We start from the raw sequence: 23740 nt of genomic DNA, 5'->3' as shown, positions 1-23740 counted from the left end.
GAAACAACATATGTTGAACCTACTGTGTAATCTCCATTCGAGTCTCCAAACATGCCTTTAAAAAGTTTCCCCGGATCAGGAATTGGTGGAAGGATCAATATCTGAAGCCTTAAAAGTGAAAAATCAATTAACTGATTGGAAAGGAGACATTCAGCACACTAATCGGTCACAAATTGTCAAAGCTACTTCAGTAATATAATCCAACACAACATATGGTTAGTAAAGCTAACCAAAATAATTAGACTATTTTGTTTGTTTGTGTTCAATTAGTCCATTACATCAATTACAGCACAAAATGTGACACAGGATGAGGGTGTTCAACTCCCTGTTCAAATGATTAAATCACAGTTGCTCTAATCTCAGCCCTGCTGCTATCTGCTCTAATCTCAGCCCTGCTGCTATCTGCTCTAATCTCAGCCCTGCTGCTATCTGCTCTAATCTCAGTCCTGCTGCTATCTGCTCTAATCTCAGCCCTGCTGCTATCTGCTCTAATCTCATTCTTGTGGCTATGTGCTCTAATCTCAGCCCTGCTGCTATCTGCTCTAACCTCAGCCCTGCTGCTATCTGTTCTAATCTCAGCCCTGCTGCTATCTACTCTAATCTCAGCCCTGCTGCTATCTGCTCTAATCTCATTCCTGTGGCTATGTGCTCTAATCTCAGCCCTGCTGCTATCTGCTCTAATCTCAGCCCTGCTGCTATCTGCTCTAACCTCAGCCCTGCTGCTATCTGCTCTAATCTCAGCCCTGCTGCTATCTGTTCTAATCTCAGCCTTGCTGTTATCTTCTCTAATCTCAGCCCTGCTGTTATCTGCTCTAATCTCATTCCTGTGGCTATGTGCTCCAATCTCAGCCCTGTTGCTATCTGCTCTAATCTCAGCCCTGCTGCTATCTGCTCTAATCTCATTCCTGTGGCTATGTGCTCTAATCTCAGCCCTGCTGCTATCTGCTCTAATCTCAGCCCTGCTGCTATCTACTCTAATCTCAGCCCTGCTGCTATCTGCTCTAATCTCATTCCTGTGGCTATGTGCTCTAATCTCAACCCTGCTGCTATCTGCTCTAATCTCAGCCCTGCTGCTATCTGCTCTAACCTCAGCCCTGCTGCTATCTGCTCTAATCTCAGCCTTGCTGTTATCTTCTCTAATCTCAGCCCTGCTGTTATCTGCTCTAATCTCATCCCTGTGGCTATGTGCTCTAATCTCAGCCCTACTGCTATCTACTCTAATCTCAGCCCTACTGCTATCTGCTCTAATCTCAGTCCTGCTGCTATCTGCTTTAATATCTGCTCTGCTGTTATCTGCTCTAATCTCATTCCTGTGGCTATGTGCTCTAATCTCAGCCTGCTCCTATCTGCTCTAATATCAGCCCTGCTACTATCTGCTCTAATATCAGCCCTGTTGCTATCTGCTCTAATTTTAACCCTGCTGTTTTCAGATCTACTCTCAGCCCTGTTACTATCTGCTCTAATCTCAGTCCTGCTGCTTTCAGCTCTGATTTCAGCCCTGCTGCTATCTGCTCTAATCTCAGCCCTGCTGGTATCTGCTCTAACCTCGGTCCTGTTGCTTTCAGCTCTAATCTCAGCCTTGCTGCTATCTGCTCTAATATTCCACCTGTTGCTTCAGGAGGTCCCACATGGTGACCTTAGGCACAGTTGAGTATTCTTTCCCTTCGCACTTGGAGGCCCTTCTAGCAAAATAGGCTAATATTGTACAAAGGAAGTTAAAGAGATGTGTATGAACTGGAACATAAAGCTCTTACTGTTTCAAGTAAGTAAGGAGCGTGATTGCAGCTGCTGCCACCAGCATTGGGACAATGATTAGCAAAGTAATTTTCCAATTCCAACCTTTTCCAATGTCTTCCCCTGTGAATAATATCATTTTAGTTATGGAGAAACAAATATGTATTGCTGTCTTCAAAACTGCCGACACACACTATTAAATGTGTCAGTAATAAATCTTTATTCCACAATAAACCAGTGTCTGGAAGTTTGATTGCAATTTTTCGGGTACTAAATGAATGCCCAAACTTACAATATGGCAACAGGAAACACGGACACATTTCTAGTTAGAAGTGCACCTCTCCTCATGTTGAAATGGACATCTCCCCAGGTATCAGGACTATTTAAAGCAATGGAAAATGCATTTGAATAGGGAGTCCTGTGACACTTGGAGGATCCCTTTCTGATTTTAGTTTATTCCAGTGCCTGATTCAGCATGTGGTGAGTTCATTCAGCATATAATTTACATACCTATGGAAACTTTTACAGTCAGTTTTTATGTTCCTGCTAGTTTATTTTCATATTCTATTTTCCTCTTCTTAATCAATTCCTTGTTCCTCCTTTGCTGAATTTTAAACTGCTCCTAATCCTCAGGTCAAGAGCTTTTTCTTGCCAAGCTCAGAGCTTTATCAGGCAGGATGCATTTTTCCACAAAATTATTTAAAGGCATTGTGTGAAACATACAGGTTTGTCACACTGATTGACTATGACTTTGAAAAACTCAGATTGACTACTGAGGTGGTTTTACTAGTCCAGGACTGTTTGTGTCATCCACTAAAATCATTATATTGTAGTCATGCATGGTCTGCCTTTTATCCTGAAGCAGGAGGAGGAGCAGCAATGGGGGAACCACTGGAAGAAGAGGAAGGCTCTGTCCAGGAGGCTCAAATGCACTGAGGGTCTTCAGGGAGCTTTACTGAGGAGAAGTGCCTCAGACACTCCATTAAGGAGACTGTCACTGAGCTCTGTCACCTGCTGCAGTCACAGCTCCAGCCTCCAAAATGGATATTACTCCCTGTGGCTTTCAATGTTACTGTGGCTCTTAACCTTCACGCCACAGGCTCCATCCAGGCTGCTGTGGATGACAGTAGCAACATCTCTCCGTTTGCACTCCTGCGCAGTTTCAGGGAGGTCACAGGGTCTCTCCACACCAGGAGCAACTCCGACAACTTACTCTCCATCAACAGAGTGAAACACGACAAGGGAGGACTAAACTTAACTCACAAGTGCTGGTTTAAAGACTTGCATTTGTACAGCACCATTCACAATCACTGCACATCCCAAAGTGGTTTAGGACACAGGGGCAGACAATTGGCATACAGCAAATTCCCCTAGTAGCCACACTCCGGCGCTTTTTTCAGGTACACTGAGGGAGAATTCTGCAAGGCCAATGCACCTAACCAGCACGTCTTTGGGACTGTGGGAGGAAACCGGAGCACCCAGAAGAAATCCACGCAGACACGGAGAGAACGTGCAGATGCTGCACAGACAGTTACCCAAGCTGGGAATCCAACCTGGGCCCCTGGTGCCTTTTGAAGAAGTGCAAGGGAGTTCTCCCCCTTGTTCTAGCTGTCAGCCCCTTTAAGGGGGCGATCAGCAGATACCCTATCGGTATAGCACACTGGCCAGTGTTTACCTCTCACACAGCCTCACCAAAACACATGATCTGGCATTTATTTCATTGCTGCTTGTGGGAGTTTGGCATGCGATGATTTGCTGTCACATTTTCATGTTTTGTTTCAGAAAACCACGAAGGGAGGTCTTCTTTGACGATTTAAATTTTGGTTTTTATTTTTCCCTTGCTCTGCTGTTGTCAGTTAGCTGGATGTATGGTACTGTTTCTCTTACCAAAGTACACCTCTTCACTCCACTCACTCCAAATTGGATCGTCTCCGCAAAATTTGTACACGGCTCGCACTTGGATTATGTTCTTGACATTCGGATCGGCATCAGGAATCTGCCATTCTGGGTTTCTGTTCTTGAAGGAAGAAAGCTTCAAGTGGTGACAAAGAAATCCAGGACATGACTATTCATTAAACAAGTTACATGGAACACGAGAGAAATCTGAGTCTTTAGATTGTCAGTAAATTGAAGCTCTCTCAGTGATGTTCAGTGAGTATTTGGACAGGTTAAAAGGGCAATACTGAGACTAATACTGAGACTCTGTCACTTTTTGTCATTGTGACTCCACTTGGAATATAGTTCCGGTCACCACAGAACAAAAAGGACATTATAGTTCTTTAAAGGATAGAGAAACTGGAAAAATTGAGTGGATGAGGAGGGATTGGGTTATGAGAAACGATGATTTAAATTGGTCATGATCTTGTTGGAAAACTGAAGGTTAAGGAGTGATGAATGCTGTTTTTTTATGATTCAAAATGGAATAGGTTATGATGACCACAACAAATTGTTTTGCCTTCTCCAGAACAGGAGAATGAGAGAAAACAACCTGCGTTTAAAGGAAGTAAATTCAAAACTAATGTATGGAAAACGCTGGGCAGAATCTTCATTCCGAGGTAGAGCCAGGTTGGAAGGTGGGCGCGGGACAATTGTCTTGGTAGCGGCTGATGTGTTGGTGTGATAATCTGTCAGTGCTTTGGTCTGTCAATCTGCCAGTGTGTCGGTCTGCCGGTGCATCGGTCTGTCGGTGTGATGTCGCCTCTGGCCTACTTTCAGGAAGATGGTTCCAGCAGGGTGATGGCTGCCTGCCCCCATTGGCAGGTAGTCAATTAGGGGAATGGAAATGTCAATTGAGGGCATTCTTTACAAATGGCAGATGGGTCCCCCAATACGGCTAGAGGCTGCAGATAGAATGGTGATGGTCTCCTAGTGTCAGTCTCGGAGGGGGTGGGGGTTAAAGGCACATCCTATGAAGTAACCCAGAATGATCCAGGGGTTTAGGAGGGATACAGCCGTGATCACAGGCCATCTTGTGGCGGAGCTCCCTCTTCGTAACGATGGCCTGGCAACTATGGCCACAGTTTGATTTGTTTCAATGCCAAATCCTCAGAGAGTGTCTCCATCTTGAGGTATCCTTTCGGTCCCGTACCTACAAACGAGGTGAAGGTTAGCCAGTGCCAGCCAGAGCTTTGAGCACTCCTGCTGTCCCCCTCCCAGTTGTGGAACCCCACTCTCTGGCAGGCTCCACCCTGCCAACTTTGAGTGGACAGGGTTCTGAGATGCAGCGCTATTGACTGTCACCTCAAATATCTCCTTTAACGTCTTGTCTGGGCCACCTCTCTACCCTGAATTCAGCCTGATGTCGGAATCGGGACTCTCAAGTTAAGATTCAGTCGCTATTTACATGAACAAGTGATCAATCTATGGAACAGACTCTCTGAGTAGAAGATGGAAGCATTGATTCAATCAAATGTAAATTAGATAGACAGCTTTCAGTAAGTAGTCATCTGAGGCATGACATGGACTAAGTGCAGACTTAGAAGGAATGTGTCACTTTGAATCAATAGTTCCTAATGCTCTTCAACACTTGGGTTTAGTTGACATAATTTGTCTGAATATTGTAGATTAATGAATAGAGATGGATTGGCAGTGTTACCATTATATCACATGACTAGATGACTAAACTTTTTAAGAATGTTTGAAAAGAACTTCTAAGACTTTAAAAGTTTTGCGGCAACCTCATAATTCACCAGACATTGGGTTCCCTGGGGGTTTTTTTCTGGATGGCAGAACCATTTAAGGGTTGCAAAGAATCTTCTAGAAGGTGTCTAGCTAAGAACGAGCTCCCAGGATCACCATCCAGTTAGGGACATGGAGACATAGTGGTATACAGCATAGAAAAAGACCCTTTGGCCCATCATGGCTGTGTCAGTCAAAGACAAACCACCTAACTATTCTAATTCTATTTTCCAGCACTTGGTCCATAGCCTTCTATGCCTTGGCATCACAAGTGCACATCTAAGTATTTCTTAAATGGTATGAGGGTCTCTGCCTCCATCAGCCTTTCAGGTAGTGAGTTCCAGACTTCCAGCGCCCTCTGGGTGAAGAACTTTTTCCTCACATCCCCTCTCAACCTGCTGCCCCTAAACTGAAATCTATGCCCCCTGGTCATTGATCCCTCCACCAAGGGGAAAAGTTTCTCCATATCTACTCTACTCAACAGTCAGTGACTGAGGAGGTGGGAGTTCATTTGTGCAGATGGCCAGCAGCCCTCACTGTGTCTGCACTGAGTGCACTTCTGGGTGGAATGGGAGAGAGTGAGTGAGAGAGAGAGAGAGAGAGACTGAGGGGGATGAAATGCAGGCAGGAAATAGCTGGAAAGAAACGGGAGCCACTTCTTCACCACCACTATTGTTAACCTCTGCCTGCCTATTGTGTCTTTAGCAGACAGATTGCATATTATCATGATGCCCCCCACCACCCCCTCGCTGTGCGCTCACCTCCTGTGGGGGTATCGAGCTTCTGACACTATGAGATGCTTCATGCATAGCTGGTAAAATTCCATTGCCCTCACTAAACCTCCTAATGTACACATTTTTGGACACTAAGGGACAATTCAGCATGGCCAATCTACTTAATCTGCACAATTTTGGAGTGTGGGAGGAAACTGGAGCATCCAGATGAAACACACGCAAACACAGGGAGAATGTATAAACTCCACACAGAGTCACCCAAGACTGGAATTGAACCCAAGCCCCTGGCACTGTGGAACAACAGTGCTAATCACTGTGCCATCATTCCACTCCTGTGCCATGGGGCTTCAATTCCATTTTTCCACCCACTTCCCATATCCTTTGATTCCCTAAGAGACCAAAAATCTGTCCATCCCAGCTTTAAATGGATTCAACGGTGGAGCATCCACAATTCTCTGGAATAGAGAATTCCAAACATTCAGAATCCTTTGAGTTAGGTAATTTCTCAGCAAATCAGTCTAAATGATCAGTCCCTTATCCTGAGACTGTACCCCATGCTTTAGATTCAGCAACTAGGGGAAACCATGTCTCAACATCTAATCTATCGAACCTCAAAAGAATCTTGTATGTTTCAATGAGATCACCTCTCATTCTACTGAGCTCCAGAGAATATAATTCCAAATTGCTTAACACCTTATCATAGGACAACCCCCTCATCCCAGGGACCAATTTAGTGAAGCTTTGCTGTACTGCCTCCAATGCAGGGAGGCCATTCAAATATTATACTCCTTGCAATGTCTCCATACCCCAAAATTATCTTCCCTCCATTGCTTTACCCCATGCTCCTCCTTTCAAAAGGCATAAATAATCAAAAGCCAATCAGTCATCTGATTGTTCAGATTATTATCAGATATTACTATCATTATTACTACTATCAGGGCTTCATGGTGGCACAGTGGTTAGCACTGCTGCCTAACAGCGCCAGGGACCCAGCTTCAATTCCCGGCTTGGGTCACTGTCTGTGTAGAGTTTGCACATTCTCCCCGTGTCTGTGTGGGTTTCTTCCAGGTGCTCTGGTTTCTTCCCACAAAAATGTGCAGGTTAGGTTGATAGGCCGTGCTAAATTGCCCCTTAGTTATAAAAATGTGTGGGTCAGGTGGATTAGCCATGGTAAATGTGCAGGGTTACAGGAATACGGCGAGGGAATGGGCCTGTTAAGATACTCTTTCGGAGAGTTAGTGCACACACAATAGGCCGAATGGCCACCTTCTGCACTGTAGGGATTCTACATTTCTCTAAAATCACTTGAAAAAAGGTATAATACACAAGCATTTCCTGTTTATTAAAGTTCTGCTTCTGTTACAAAGATAACCCGTCACATATCTATTGTAGAGATACTTACTTCATAGACTATCCAGTCACTGCTTATGCTGCTTCGCCTTCGTATCTGATACATCATACACTGTTCGTACCAATGGACTGGTAAACCCCATTTTATGTCAAACACGTTTCTTGTTTTTGAAATATTTATTCCCCAAGGAGGAGACAGTTTCACTGCAAAAAGTGGAACATACAAAATGAGGTTCAATGTTACTCACCCACTGAAGACAAATATTACCAGAATTTCATGATGCTGCTGAAACACAAGACTCCCATAATTGGACTATTGTTTAAGGAAAGTCAAATGTTGTGCTTTATTCCATTGGATATTTACTGGAGGTTTGGAACTGGCATTGCTCAATTTCACCCTTAAATTCACACCAATTGGTCATCTTGAACTGGGTGCCAGTCAGGCTGCATGTCAGCATGGATAATACCGCTTGCCCTCATTAAATCATGCCACTGCACTTGTGCCAGCTGACATCTGCTCATTGTGAACTGCTTGCAGTGACTGGAAACACTCCAACTCATTGGTTTAATCTCAGAGGTGAACCCGTCCACTGGATTCGATTTTGTTATTGATGTTCAGGATGTGAGCGTCATTGCCAAGTCTAGCACTTATTGTCCATCCATAGTTGCCCTCAGAAGGTGGTGGTGATCCTTCTTTCTGGCAGTTTTGTTAGAATTGAGTTTCTTGCTAGGCTAATTCAGAGACCTGCTAGAAGTCAACCACATTGGTATGGGATTGGAGTCACATTGGCCAAACCTGTTTAAAATGGCAGATTTTCTTCTACAAAGAGCATGAGTGAATGAATTGCATTGACAATCTGACAGGTTCATGGTTATTTTTACTTATAATGAACTGTTTTCTTTCTTCGAATTCACATTCTGGATTACTAGTCCAGTAACATAATGATTACATGACCATACATGGCTCTTGCACTGTTGTACAATGACAATAAGAGGGACAGTGGGTAAAAACACAAACTGTTTGGAAGACGTAAGGACGCCACGGCATTATTTGAAAAGCAGGGTTTCCTGACCAATATTCATCACTCAACCAAAATCTCCAAAATATATTGGCTGGGATTCTCCAACTTCGTCCATGATTATGATTCTCCAGTCCCGCTGCTGTGAATGGAGATTTGGCTGAGCACCAGATTCTCCGTTCTCGCTGGCAGTAGGGTGATGCCCATGTTGTTTAGTTGCCAAGAGCACTACTAACTAGAATATCAATTCTCAAGTATTTACAGGTACAGTGGAAATGTCAGTAGACTAGTAACCCAGAGGCCCAGGCCCCATTTTGGGGTGCAAATCCCACCATGGCAAATGGTGGAATTTAAATTCAATTTAAAAATCTGGAATATAAAGCTAGCCTAGTCTCATGGTCAGCCCAGTGATGCTGACCATGAAAACTATCATCAATTGTTTTAAAAACCTACCTGGTTCACTGCTATGCCCTTTAGGGAAGGAAATCTGCCGTCCTCACCTGATCTAACCTACATGTGACTCCAGACCCATAGCAATGTCATTTACTCTTAATGGCCGAAAAAAAACATTCAGTTCACGGGGGATGAGGGATGGGTAACAAATGCTGGCCTAGCCAGCGATACCCACATCCCATTAAAGAATAAAATAAAAAATAGCAACGGCTGGTATTTCTGAGAATTACCATTGCCCAGTCTATCGGGGTTATCTGGTTTCTGTACAACTCTTCTATGTTTGCCCAGTGCGATTATTATAAGAGTAAACTCCACTCAACCCACAGTTTTGATGTTGAAATATTGGTACAATAATAATTACCAACAGAGATATTGAATGTCAGAGCAGGCTCAAAGGCCAAAAGGTCAACTCACACTGCTAGGTATTACATTCCTATTTCACCACAGTCTTCCTGTAAATGTTATTCGTACAGTAAATGCTCCACTTGATGTGATGCAATTGACATTTCGTAATCATGTTGGACAACAATCAACTGATTTCACAATACTAAAGACAGGTTCCATCAACTGCATCAGTTCAGCACCATCTGATTTTCGAGGTTGTTTTGTGTTATGGAAAGGGATTCATGGCTGACGTAACTCAATTTACACAGAATATTTAAAAATCATACACAGATACCCTCTACCCCATCAGTCCAAGTTGGGTTTGACATCAAAGTCCTGGAGATGAATAGGCAGTGAGTTGACTATTTAATCTCCCAGATAAATGCAACTTACTGTCCAAAGACACAAACATTTTCTATTGCAGACTGGCAGTAACACTAGAGTAAGGAGTCTAACAACACCATTAACACTGGAGACCAGTTACTTGAAGCTGCTAACAGAGATAGCTCATCGTAGCATTCTCACCACTGAACTGAGGCTGACAGTCTCAGAGCAGTGCTGAGGAAGTTCTGCACTCTCAGATGGTCAGAACTGAGGGAGCGCTGCACTGTCAGAGGGTCAGTACTGAGGGAGTGCTGCACTGTCAGAGGGTCAGGACTGAGGGAGTGCTGCACTCTCAGATGGTCAGTACCAAGGGAGTGCTGCGCTGTCAGAGGGTCAGGACTGAGGGAGTGCTGCACTGTCAGAAGGACAGAATTAAGGGAGCTCTGCAGTGTTGGAGAGGCAGTATTGAGGGAGTGCTGCATTGCTAGAGGGGCAGTTTTGAGGGAGTTCTGCAGTATTAGAAGGACAGTACTGAATGAGTTGTGCACTGTTAGAGCGGTAGTATTGAGAGAATTCTGCACTGTTAGAGGGGCAGTAGAGAGGGAAGGCGGCACCATTGGAGGGTCAGTACTGAGGAAGTGTTGCACCATTGGAGGGTCAGTACTGAGGGAGTGTTGCACTGTCAGAAGGACAGTACTAATGGAGTTCTGCACTGTTAGAGGTGCAGTATTCAGGGAGCGCTGATCTGTTAGAGGGGTAGTTTTAAGGGAGTTCTGCACTGTCAGAAGGTCAGTACTGAGAGAGATCTGCACTGTTAGAATGGCTATATTGAGGGAGTTCTGCACTGTTTGTGGGGCAGTGTTGAGGGAAGGCTGCACCGATAGAGGGTCAATACTGAAGGAGTGCTTCACTGTTAGAGAGGTAGTAATGAGGGAGAGCTACAGCATCAGAAGGTCAGTACTGAGGAAGTGCTGTACTGTTAGAGAGGCAGTATTGATGGAGGGCTGCACTGTTAGAAGGGCAGTATTGAGAGGGTTCTGCACTGTTAGAGGGGCAGTATTGAGGGAGTTGTGCACTGTTAGAGGGGCAGTATTGAGGGAGTTGTGCACTGTTAGAGGGGCAGTATTGAGGGAGTTGTGCACTGTTAGAGGAGCAGTATTGAGGGAAGGCTACACTGTTAGAGAGGCAGTATTGATGGAGGGCTGCACTGTTAGAAGGGCAGTATTGAGAGGGTTCTGCACTGTTAGAGGGGTAGCATTGAGTGAGTGCTGCACTGTCAGAGGGGCAGTATTGAGGGAGGGGTACACTGTTAGAGAGGCAATATTGAGGGAAGGCTGCACTGTTAGAGAGGTAGCATTGAGGGAGTGCTGCACTGTCAGAGGGGCTGTATCGATGGAAGGCTACACCCGTTACAGGGTCAGTATTGAGGGAGTGCTGCACTGTTAGAGGAACAGTATTGAGGGAGTTCTGCATTGTTAGAAGTGCAGTATTGAGAGAGTGCTGCACTGTTAGAGGGCAGTATTGAGGGAGTGCTGCACTGTTAGAAGGACAGCTAGAAGGACAGTACTGAGGGAGTGCTGCACTGTCAGAGGTGTAGTATTGGGGGATTTCTGCACTGTTCGAGGTGCAGTACTAATGGAGTTCTACAGTGTTGAAGGGGCAGTATTGAGGAAATTCTGCAGTGTTAGAGAGCCCGTACTGAGGGAATGTTAGAGGGGCAGTTTTGAGGGCATTCTGCACTGTCAAAAGGTCAGTATTGGGGGATTTCTGCACTGTTAGAGGTGCAGAATTAACGCAGTTCTGCAGTGTTAGAGGGACAACACTGAGGGAGCGCTGCATTGTTAGAGGAGCAGTTTTGAGGGCGTTCTGCACTCTCAGAAGGTCAGTACTGAGGCAGTGCTGCAGTGTCAGAGAGACAGTATTGAGGAAGCGCTGCACTGTTAGAGGGGCAGTATAGAGGGAAGGCTGCACCGTTAAAGGGTCAGTACTGAGTGAGTGCTGCACTGTCAGATGGGCAGTATTGAGGGAAGGCTGCACCCTTAGAGGGTCAGCACTGAGGGAGTGCTTCACTGTTGGAGGGATAGTGATGGGGGAGTGCTGCACTGTCAGAGGGTCAGTTCTGAGGGATCATTCCACTGTTAGAGCCACAGAATTGAGGGAGTCCTGCACTGTTCGAGGGGCAGTATTGAGGGAGTGCTTCACTGTCAGAGGTGCTGTAATGGGGGATTTCTGCACTGTTAGAGGTGCAGTATTAACGGATTTCTGCAGTGTTAGAGGTGCAGTATTGAGGGAGTGCTGCAATCTCAGAGGGACTGTACTGAGGGAGTTCTGCAGTGTTAGAGGTGCAGTATTGAGGCAGTGCTGCACTGTCAGAGGGACAGTATTCAGGGAGTGCTGCACTGTTAGATGGGCAGTATTGAGGGAGTGCTGCACCCTGAGAGCTTCAGTACTGAGGGAGTGCTGCACTGTTAGAGGGGCAGCATTGAGGGAAGACTGCACCGTTTGAGGGTGAGCACTGAGGGTGTGCTTCACGTGTTAGAGGGGTAATATAGAGGGAGTTCTGCACTGTTAGATGGGCAGTACTGAGGGAGTGCTGCACTGTCAGAGGGTCAGTACTGAGGGAGTGCCTCAATGTTAGAGGGGCAGTATTGACGGAAGGCTGCACCGTTAGAGGGTCAGCACTGAGGGAGTGCTTCATTGTTAGAGGGGTAGTATTGAGGGAGGGTTGCAGTGTCAGAAGGTCAGTACAGAGGGAGTGCTGCACTGTCAGAGGGAGAGTACTGAGGGAGTGCTGCACTGTTAAGGGTGACAGTATTGAGGGAGTTCTGCACTGTTAGAGGAGCAGTATTGAGGGAGTCCTGCACTGTTAGAGGAGCAGTATTGAGGGAGTCCTGCACTGTTAGAGGGGCAGTTTTGGGGGAGTTCTGCAGTGTTAGAGGGACAGGAATTCTGCACTGTCAGAGGGTCAGTACTGAGGGAGTGCTTCACTGTTAGAGGGGCAGTATTGAGGGAGTGCTGCACTGTTAGAGGGGCAGTAGTCAGGAATTCTGCACTGTTAGAGGGGCAGTACTGAGGGAGTGTTGCACTATCAGAGGTGCTGTATTGGGAGATTTCTGCACTGTTAGAGGGACAGTATTAACAGAGTTCTGCAGTGTTAGAGTGGCAGTATTGAGGGAGTGCTGCAATCTCAGAGGGATTGTACTGAGGGTGTTCTGCAGTGTTACAGGTGCAGTATTGAGGGAGTGCTGCACTGTCAGAGGGTCAGTACTGAGGGAGTGCTGCACTGTTACAGAAACAGTATTGAGGGAGGGCTGTACTGTCAGAGGGAGAGTATTGAGGGAGTTCTGCACTGTTAGAGGGTCAGTACTGAGAGAGCGCTGCACTGTCAGAGGTCAGTACTGAGGGAGTTCTTCATTGTTCGAGGAGAAGTATTGAGGGAGGGCTGCACTGTTAAAGGGGCAGTATTGAGGGAGGGCTGCACTATTAGATGGGTAGTATTGAGGGAGTTCTGCAGTATTGGAGGGACAGTACTGAATGAATTCTGCACTGTTAAAGTGACAGTATTAAGGGAGTTCTGCACTGTCAGAGGGACAGCATTGCGGGAAGACTGCACCGTTAGAGTGTCACTACTGAGGGAGTTCTGCGCTGTTAGAGGGACAGCATTGCGGGAAGACTGCACCGTTAGAGTGTCACTACTGAGGGAGTTCTGCGCTGTTAGAGGTGCAGTATTGATGGAGTGCTGCATGTCAGACAGTATTGAGGGAGTGCTGCATAGTCAGAGAGACAATATTGAGGGTGTGCCTCACTGTTAGAGGAGCAGTATGGAGGGAATCTTGCATTGTCAGAGGGACAGTATTGAGGGAGCGCTGCGCTGTTAGAGGAGCAGTTTTGAGAGACAGCTACACTATCAGAGGGTAAGTACTGAGGGAGTGCTGCACTTTTAGAGAGGCAGTATTGAGGGGATTTTGCACTGTAAGAGGTGTAGTATTGAGGGAATGCAACTCTGTCAGAGATGCTGCTGTATATTTGGGCTATGGGTTAAAAATTGTTCCCTAGATTCCTCAATTATGACCTTGCTGGTATGAACAGCAGTGACTGAGAAAATTGTTGACATTCTGTTTACTTCTATTTGATAATAAAACTTGTGTAACTTACCGAAGCTTGCTGCTTCTAGATTGTAGAAGAATGGCTTTATCTTGGCACTTGCACTTATTCCTGTGACACAAATATTCAAATCCCTTTGAGACTTGAACTGATCACGTTGAAGGTGGCAGCCAGCATCCAACCTGCCATCTTTTGATATATAACTGGTACAGTTCTGAATGACATTTATTGCATCTTGCCTGTGTGATCACAAATCAGATTTAGTCTGTATATGTATAGGATCACCAAGTGAATTCACCCTCACCGTTTAAAGACTTAATACTACATTACCAGTATCTGAAGTTATAGACTGTGTCAGATGGTGTTTCACTTCCAATGTCCCAAGTGCAATTTATGTATTCAAAGTTGTAGTGAATACATTTGAAGTTTCTGACAGCAGTACCTGCATCACCTACAAAAGGGAAATAACAGAAAGAATGTCAAGGAGACTAACATCACAGAGTGGAATCGTAACAGAATAGGAAATTAGTCCAAAATGACAGCCTTGGGGTTGGGCTGCAGGGTTGTAATTCCGTCTCTGTCCGGAATCTTATCACCATTTGCGCTGGCGAGATTTTCCCATCCCGCTGCAGCGAATGGAGATTTGGCTGGCCGCCAAATTCTCCGATCTTGCTCAGAGGGAGCAGGGCTTGAAGGGCAGGTAAGATTGCACCCTAAGTCTTTCTCGTGCTTTCTTTCTAAGATACATATCAAATATATATAGATAAACATCATCTGTTGCACATCTTGCAAACTCTCAGTGCCAAACTTTGCTGCAAACGCAACACAAGTTTTGAAAAAACAATGCTTGTTATGTCACCCTGAAATCTGTTAGTCATTGACCAATTTTTAATTGGTGTCAGAAATTTGCTGGCGCAAATGGTTTCTTACTGGGGGCCAGATTATCAGTTAAACGGCCGAACCATACTCCAAACCTCAGACTCATCACGAGGGGATGGCTGGGGAGGCAAAGATCCTCCATCCAATGTAGAGGGGACTATTTTGCTGAATTAAAGTCGCAACAAGGGGCATGTCACATTAGATTTAGTAATGAGTAATGAAGCTGATTTGGTTAAGAGCCTAACAGTTAGTGATCATTTATCCAATAGTGATCATAATATGATTGCGTTCAACAGAGTGCTTGAAAGGGAGAAATTTGAAACCACTACTAGGATTCTGGATTTAGTTATTATTTTGGGCCACCTTCTTCAGCTCCACTTCCCCTTTCTAACATGGATATGCACACCATTTGACTCAAAACTGCTGTGATGAAGTTGCTAAATCACATTTTTTAATCACTAAGTTCCCACTTTTAGTTGCTGAATGTAAATGATTTAAACAACTGAATTATTGGAACTAGATGGCACTCTATTTTTAATTTTCAATACACAGAGCAATGAGAATGAAAGATTTTCATTTCACCCAATCTTTATAGAATCTCATATATAATGGGACCACAATTCTAAAGATCCTGGCCGGAATTCTCTGTCCACTCACACCCTACTGCTGCTGCCACTGAGAATGGAGAATTTAGCGTTCAGCCAAATCTCCATTCTTTGTGGTGGGACTGGAGAATCCCAGACACGGCCGAGGTCGGAGAATCCAGCCCTTTGCTTTTCGTGGACCATTGCAATTTGAGATATCAATGTATGTCACGTGATCGGGAACCCCGTTATAAACTACTGTAACCGATAGGATTTCAGACGTCTGGTGGGGGGAAGGGGCGGGTGGGGGGGGGTAGAATTCTCCCATTCCGCTGCGCTAATAGTCCAACGCCGGCATCTCCACATCATGACTAATTCTTTAATGCAGCGGGCCAGGAGATTCAAGCAGGGCCCGATGCGTAGGGTCCGTGCTGGGCATCGTACCCCAATAGCATCGCCCAGCCCACTAGCCGCTCTCCCCCGCCCCCGGCCAGGAGTGTTTCACTCCAGCGGGGTTTACAGTAGCTCCCCACTTTCGGGGAGCTGGCGGCCCCACTCCGCTGGAGTGAGGGGGGGGGGGGCAATTGGGGCTCCCCAGAGGGTTGGGTGCTGGTGGGGGGGGGGGGGGGTTGCCTGCTAGGTGGGTTGGAACTTGTGGTGGAGGAGTTCTGCATTGTCAGGGGGAGGGGGAGATTGGGGCTGTGTGGGTGGGTGGGTGGGGATGGGGTCGAGGCTGGGCCCGGACATGCAATTGGGCCATGTAGGGGGTGGAGGGCCGCAGGGCTGGCCAGTGATCGAGCTGGCCAGCAATTGGGAGGTTGGCAGTTCGGAGCCACTGCGCATGCGCAGATCTCGGCGCTGACAGACCAGCGCATGCGCAGTGGCCCACTCAGCGCTATGCTGCCGGCCTCTCCAGCTGGCCTAGGCCCCACCCCCCGAATTTTAGCGTGATTCATGCTGTGACACTGCAGTGCACTGATGTGAGAGACTCTTTTTGAGACTGCCACTGAGAAAACCAACGGGATTCACTTCAGTTTTCACATGAATTCAGCACTTTGAATTTTTTTGGGTGAATCCCAGCCCTGATTGTTTCGCTGGGAATTTCCCTTTACGTTCTCGCAAACAACCACTGATATTTCAGCCGAAACTGTGTATCGAGATTTTGTCGAACATTTTCAAAGATGTGGCCGTCAATTGAGGACGGCCACTGAAATACTCGGCCTTTATGAATTAAGTCCTGCTAGCTATTGCTGTGCCTTTGGTGTCTGTATATATTTTAAAATGTACATAAATTTGTGGATTTAGTTGCTGAATGTGAATGATTTAAACAACTGAATTATTGGAACTAGATGACACTCTTTTTTTAAATTTTCAATACACAGAGCAATGAGAATGAAAGATTTTCATTTCACCCAATCTTTATATAATCTCATATATAATGGGACCACAATTCTAAAGATCCTGGCCGGAATTCTCTGTCCACTCACACCCTACTGCTGCTGCCACTGAGACTGGAGAATTTAGCGTTCAGCCAAATCTCCATTCTTTGTGGTGAGACTGGAGAATCCCAGCCGCGGTCGAGGTCGGAGAATCCAGCCCTTTGCTTTTCATGGCTTTTGCGACCAAATAAACCTGTTGGACTTTAACCTGGTGTTGTTAGACTTCTTACTGTGTTTACCCCAGTCCAACGCTGGCATCTCCACATCATAAATCTATCACCAGGATTCATAGCTTTCTGGGTGGATGGGAGAAGATTGTGGACAGATTACAAAACTCTGGTGTGGAATATCACTGTGAAAGAGTAACTATTAACCTTGTGGAGCACCATCTCATTCACATTTTTAAAGAAATACTTAGGAGAGGCAATGCAAATTAAATGCTACAATTTTAATGGGCTGTAGGAACAGACGTGGGTTCAGACGTAGAAATCTTTAAAACCTTTCAGAACAAGCTGAGACAGCTGTTTAAAAACATACATGGTCTGGGGCTTTATAATTGGAGGCCCAGAGAACAAAAGCAAAGAAGTCATGCTGAACCTTCATGACCCACTAAGTTAAGCCTCAAATGGAGTATTGTATTCAATTCACACTTTAGAAAGATCTCAAGGCCTGGGAGAAATGATGCAGAGGTGATTTTACTGGAAGGGGATATTAAGAGGAATATTAAGACTCTATGGAGAGATTAGAGAAGTTTAGACTGTTCTCGTTAGAGCAGAGAGGCTACGGTAGATTTGGTAGAGATATTCAAAATCACAAAGGTCTTTGAGAGAGTAATTAAGGAGAAATTAAGGAGGGTTGATAACAATATACATATACAGTTGTTGGTTAAAATAAAATTAGAGGGAGAAATAAATATAATATTTTAAGCAGTGCATTATTCTGATCTGTAATCTATTGCCTGAAAGGGTGGTGGAAGCAGATTCAACTTTTTGAATGGGAATTGAATAAATAATTGAAAGGGGTAAAAAAAAGATTATTGGAAAGGATAGGGGAAAGGGGCATATTGGATAGCTCTTTCAAATGGCCAGCGTGATGGCCCAAATACCCTCCTTCTGTGCTGTAAGATTACACAGGAGCTCAAGTTTCAGTTTATAGTAGAGTCAATCTGCTTCTGCAAACTGCCTCTTTGGCACCAATTCATGAGGTTTGGGAGAATTCCAGTTTTGTGTCAGAGCTTTCACAGATGAATCTCACAGTAATAAATGGCCTAGGGACAAAACCCATGATGTTTTCATGGTCATCAAGCGGAAGTCAATGAAGACAGGGGAGGCCCCATTGGTTTGGAAGCAAGCCCAGTGGCAATATATGTTGTAAAGCCCATCTGGTTCACTATGCCCTTTTGGGATGGAAATACCTAATCCGGCCTACATGTGACTCCAGACCCACAATGGTGTAGTTGACTCTTAACCATCCCCTGAAATGGCCTCACAGGCTACCAAATTCAAGGACAAGTAGGGATGGGCAACAAATGCTGGCCCTGCCAGCGATGCCCATATCCCATGAAAGAATTTTTTAAAAACTGATGATGCAGACAGTACATCAGTTTAACATCTCATCTAAAAGGCAGTGCTCCCAACAGTGCAGCATTCTCTTCACTAGGAATGTCAGCCTGAATTATTATGCATTCAAATTGCCAGGCCTCCTGATTCAGAGGCAGAAATACTATCCATGTATCCACAGCTGAAACCATGTTGTATAATATACTGAACTTAGAGTTCCAGATAGCCTTCCAAAAGGTTTCACTTGAGAATCCGTTGCACAACTGAAGGCAGTGGATATCTGTGGTATAACATTGGGAATGGATAAGCGAGAGGTCAAAGGTGCTAGTTCAGAGTGCACGGGTAAGGAAGTATCCTGAGTGCAAGACCCCAACAACATAGGCCTTAATGCTTCTGACTGACATAATCAAGATGGATTTAATAACAACTTGCATTTTTATAGCCTTTACATAGTAAGGAGCTTCACAGAAGCATAATCAGATTAAATTTAACATTGAATCACACAAGGAGATATAAGCACAGATGACCAAAAAGCACCAAAAGTCAGAGTCAGAAGTTTTAAAGAATATCTTAAAGAAAGAGTGAGAGGTTTAGAGGGGGAAATTCCAGAGCTTAGGGCTTAAGACAGTCGAAGCAAGTGGTGGAGTGACTAAAATTGGGGGTCCTCATGAAGCCAGAATTAATGGACTGCAAATAACTCTCAGGTTTTTAGGACTGGAGGAGATCACAGAGATAGGGAGGAGTGAGGCCATGGAGGAATTTGAAAACAAGAATGTTTTCAAAACCAAGATGCTGTTTGAAGGGGAGCAATTTACAATATTGGTTAATGCAGGGAACAGGAGGGGATGTTTAAATGAGAATAGGATCGAGGAATCAGGAGGTTGGTCTCAAAGACAAGCTAAGCTCAGAGAGGGCATGAGGGAAATAGGAGAGAAACTAGAGAAAGAGGTCAGGGCCTGGGTAGGAGGGATAATTAGAGGAAGTTTGGCCTCATAGCTGGGGGAAGGAGGGAATGCAGGAGGCGCAGCTGATTGCCTTATCTTGATCTTAGTAATAAAGAAGTCCATGAGTTCCTCATACTTATTGCTGGAGGTGAGGGTGAAGTCGATGGGGGGAAGAGGGGTTCAGGAAGTCAGCCTGCAGCAGAGAAAAGCATCTGGGCTTATCTTTGCATTCCAGAATGATGCTGGAACAGTGAGCAATTTCAGCAGATGACAGCAGGACCTGATAGTAATTTATGTGGTTTGGCCAAGTGTAGTAGTGGATTGCTAAACTAGTATTCTGCCATATCCTTTCAAGTTTGCATTCCATCGATTCAATGGAGTGGAGATGAAGGCTGTAGCAGGGACCGATGGTAGATGTTGGAATTTAATTTTGATCAATAGATCTGGAAAAAAGTTAGTCTCAGTAATAGTAACCATGGCAACTATCATCAGTAGCAACCCATCGGTTCACTAATGTCCTGTAGGGAAGGGAATCTGCCATTCTTACCTGGTCTGGCTTACATGTGACTCCAGGCCCACCACAATGTGGATGACTCTTAGCTGCCCTCTGAAATGGCCTTGCAAGCCACTCAGTTCAAGGGCAGTTCGAGTTGGGCAACGAATTCTAGCCTTGCCAGTGATACCCACATCCCATGAAACAGTAAAGAAAAACATAAGATAGAAGGGAGGCCAGTTATATAAGAACTATTCCGATGATATGTTGATAGAAGTCCACCCCCTATCCACTTTAGAAACCAGTTTGTGTCATTTGTGTGTCTTCGAGATGATAACTATTTTCAGATGAATTTTACAACTTTGTGCTGAACACACTCAATGGGCCGAAGGGCCTTTTCTGCATTGTGTAATCTATGACAATATTGCATTACCTTCTGCTGGAGGGATATACAACTCAGTCCAGTTGCTTTCTTGACATGCACAGCTCTCAGTCATCATTAATGCCTTCACTCTGAAAGTGATGCCTCGATTAAGAAACACCTTATCTTCACGGGTCAAATATGGATTTATTTTTCTTTGCTAAATAAACAACATATAAACAAGTCTCTGTATTACAACGCCAGACCAATTCAGTTCAAATCTACCGGTAACACACAGAGAAACTGCACAAAAACCTGGTCAGAATACACCTGGAGTACTGGATCAGGTTTTAGCCAGGACACACCTGGAGTATTGGATCCAGTTTTAGCCAGGACACACCTGAATAAACTGAGTCAAGTTCTAGCTAAACCCCACCAGGAGTATTGTATCTATTTCTGGTCAGACCATAATAGGAGTACTGGATCCAGACCATACCTGGAATACTAATCCAGTTCTGGTCAGACCACACCTGGATTACTGGCTCCACATCTGGCAAGCTCGTATTGGATCCACATCTAGTTGTCACTATATAGTCTCCCAGACTATAACTAAAAATTTAATCAGACTTTCTTGAAGTCTGCTAATGCTATCCTTCTAGAATCAAAACAGAAAATGCTGTCAGCCTCAGCAGGTCTGGCAGCACCTGTGGAGAGAGAAACAGAGTTGAAATTGAGTCGAATGTCTCTTCTTCAGAACAGTTCAGTGAAAGAGTTCTATCTTCAGAATCTGCAGTGTTTTGCTTTTAGTTTAATGCTATCCTGTGGTTTATCTTCGTCTAACGGTAACAGTAATCGTCAGCTTGTCAAATGGGGAAGAGTAATCCCATTTTAGATGCAGTGACTACTGAACTGTTGATTTACGCCATATTTAAACCAATGGTCAATTTAGACAATTACCCTAATTAGTCAGGATAAAACTGTGAGTACATTACCCTCTTTAGGAAGCAGGCCATTGCTTAGGAATGGTTTAGATCTGTAATCAATAATTTCACTTAGTGGAATAGTAACAATTGTGAAACTATTATAACAAATTAGGGAACTTTTATTGGTCTATAGAAAAATTATCAAAACTCAAATTATTGATAAGGGACAAATCTCATTCAAATTCATGAGGTGCTGAACTGTCACAGAGCTGAAACCCTAACTCTCCTTTTCATAAATACTGCCAGATCTGCTAAGTATTTCCAGCATTTTCTCTTTTTATTTTCTGTATGGAACTATATTATTTAATTTGTATGGATTGGCACACAGTAGAGGTACAAAACAGGGTAAGAGGTGGTGTTGGGAAAAAGACTTAAGATTGCAAAGTCTGCAGCCTGCATGCTGAGCTCAGAACTGAAAGACTTGTGTGCCCCCTAAGGAAGACACGCAAGACTTAGTCATAACTCCGACTGTTAGATCTATATTTCATTAAATGTGTGTACATAAATCTGTGGTGTCTGGCATTCAATGTTATGGATTCCGTTCATTTGGGGAGTAAGTTGTAAGTAAGAATGTGCACTCAATTACCCACCCACCAACACTAACTTTACAGGCAGCAGGAGGAGAGCAACAAGTCCACTAAGTGAGAAGGGAGAGTTGCAGGGAATTGAATTGAGAAACCAGGATGACTCAGCCTTGAAAAGAGGATGTCTGATAGGATTGCTCACAAAGGCACAGGAGCTACTAAAAGACAACTATTTTGCTACAGTTGTACAGGACATTGGTGAGTGTATAGTTTTGGTCTCATTTAAGAAAGGATTTTAATCCAAATAATCATTCATGAGATGTGGGTGTCTCAGGCTGGGCCAGCATTTGTTGCCCACCCCTAATTGCCCTTAAACTGAAAGGCTTGCTAGGCCATTTTCAAGGGCATTCAGAGTCAACCATGTTGCTGTGGGTTGGATTCTCAGGTAGGCCAGAGCAGGTAAGGACAACAGATTTCCTTCTCTAAAGGACATTAGGAAAACAGATGGGTTTTTTACGACAATTGACAATGGTTTCATGGTCATCGTTACTCTTAATTCCAGGTTTTTATTGAATTCAAATTTCACCATCTATCATGGTGGCATTCGAACCCAGGTGTCCAGGGCATTACCCTAAGTCTCTGGATTACGAATCCAGTGGCAATACCACCACCATAACCCCATCTCTAAATGTGTTAGAAGCAGTTCAGAGGAGGTTCATTTGACTGATTCCTGGGATGGGGCAACTGGGGAGATATTGGTTATTTTACAACAAAAGGTTGGGTAGGTTAGGCCTGCATTCGCTGCAGTCAAGAAGTTTGAAAGGTGATCTTATTCAAACATAAAATATACTGAAGGGACGTATGGGCTTCTATTTGGGATAAACTAGAAGACACAGTTTAAAAAGAAGTCTCTCATTCATGATGGAAATGAGAAGAAAAAATATTTTTTCAGAGGGTTGTGAATCTTTGGAACGCTGTTACCCGAGCATGGTGGAGGCAGGGACATTGAATATTTTTAAGGCAGAGCTCAATAGGTTCTTGACTAACAAGTGGGTCAAAGGTTAATCAGGGGTAGGCAGAATGTGGTGTTGAGCTTACAATCATAGAACATAGAACATAGAAACCCTACAGTGCAGGAAGAGGCCATTCGGCCCATCGAGTCTGCACCGACCACAATCCCACCCAGGCCCTACCCCCATATCCCTACATATTTTACCCGCTAATCCCTCTAACCTACACATCTCAGGACACTAAGGGGCAATTTTAGCATGGCCAATCAACCTAACCCGCACATCTTTGGACTGTGGGAGGAAACCGGAGCACCCGGAGAAAACCCACACAGACACGAGGAGAATGTGCAAACTCCACACAGACAGTGATCCGAGCCGGGAATCGAACCCAGGTCCCTGGAGCTGTGAAGCAGCAGTGCTAACTACTGTGCTACCGTGCCGCCCATCAGATCAGCCATGATCTTATTGAGAGGCAGAGTAGTCTCGGGGAGCAGAATGGCTTGCTGCTGCTCCGAATTTGTATGTTTTTATGTTCATAACTGAGACAATTAGCTCCAATACGGCAACACCAGTGGGCACAGGTCTACTGTTGTGGAAGGGAAGTTTAAAGGGAGTGATCAGAAGAATTTATTTTCAAAGAAGGGTCTGCTTGGACTCACAACATTAACTCTGTTTCTCTCTCCACATATGCTGCCAGATCGGCTGGGTTTCTGTTTTTATTTCAGATCTCCAGCATCAAGAGTATTTTGCTTTGACACAGAAAAATTTCTTTATTCAGAGTGTGGTCTGGATGCCAGGTTGAGATCAAAACATTGTGTTCCTCTAGAAACAGCAAGGTGACATTCTAGTGAGATGTCACCTAATGGATTGAGAGGAGCTTTATCACCCAAATCCACCAAGTGGATACCCAATTGAAATAATATTCACTACACACCTTGAAAAAAGCAGACATCCAGAGTGTAGAAAGTTATGAAATTCGGTTCTGGAGAAGGATGGGTCAGTTAGAGAGAACATCAGAGCAATGAAGAAGTTCTGAGGATGGTGATGAGGAAAGATTGTTAGTAAATATCATCAAGGCAACAGGGTTGGATTGGCCACATCCTAAAGTATGCGGAACTTGCTGAAGGAGGTGACTGAAGGAAGATGAAGAGAGATGTACATCAAGTGAGAGAAAGAGAATGATG

General features: G+C 44.6%; 1 protein-coding gene across 5 annotated transcripts in view; it reads right to left on the bottom strand.

The window, feature by feature from the left end:
* LOC144492805 (interleukin-13 receptor subunit alpha-1-like) overlaps positions 1–23740 on the bottom strand; it is a 39546-nt gene that overhangs the window by 5595 nt on the left and 10211 nt on the right. For 4 of the 5 annotated variants that reach the window (XM_078211262.1, XM_078211263.1, XM_078211265.1 and 1 more), the window contains exons 3-9: positions 20112–20259; positions 14111–14231; positions 13832–14019; positions 7549–7700; positions 3622–3751; positions 1755–1857; positions 24–108 (exon numbers count right to left, since the gene is read on the bottom strand). In XM_078211262.1, the coding sequence (XP_078067388.1) occupies positions 24–108; positions 1755–1857; positions 3622–3751; positions 7549–7700; positions 13832–14019; positions 14111–14231; positions 20112–20259 (927 nt within the window). Of the gene's footprint in view, positions 1–23; positions 109–1754; positions 1858–3621; positions 3767–7548; positions 7701–13831; positions 14020–14110; positions 14232–20111; positions 20260–23740 lie in introns of all 5 variants that reach the window. The other variant, XM_078211261.1, reaches the window with a different exon arrangement.

The sequence above is a fragment of the Mustelus asterias genome, chromosome 4, assembly GCF_964213995.1.
Source record: "Mustelus asterias chromosome 4, sMusAst1.hap1.1, whole genome shotgun sequence".
NCBI classification, from domain to species: domain Eukaryota; kingdom Metazoa; phylum Chordata; class Chondrichthyes; order Carcharhiniformes; family Triakidae; genus Mustelus; species Mustelus asterias.
The sequence above is the reverse complement of the archived record's forward strand: the minus strand, read 5'-3'. Positions and strand labels throughout refer to the sequence as shown.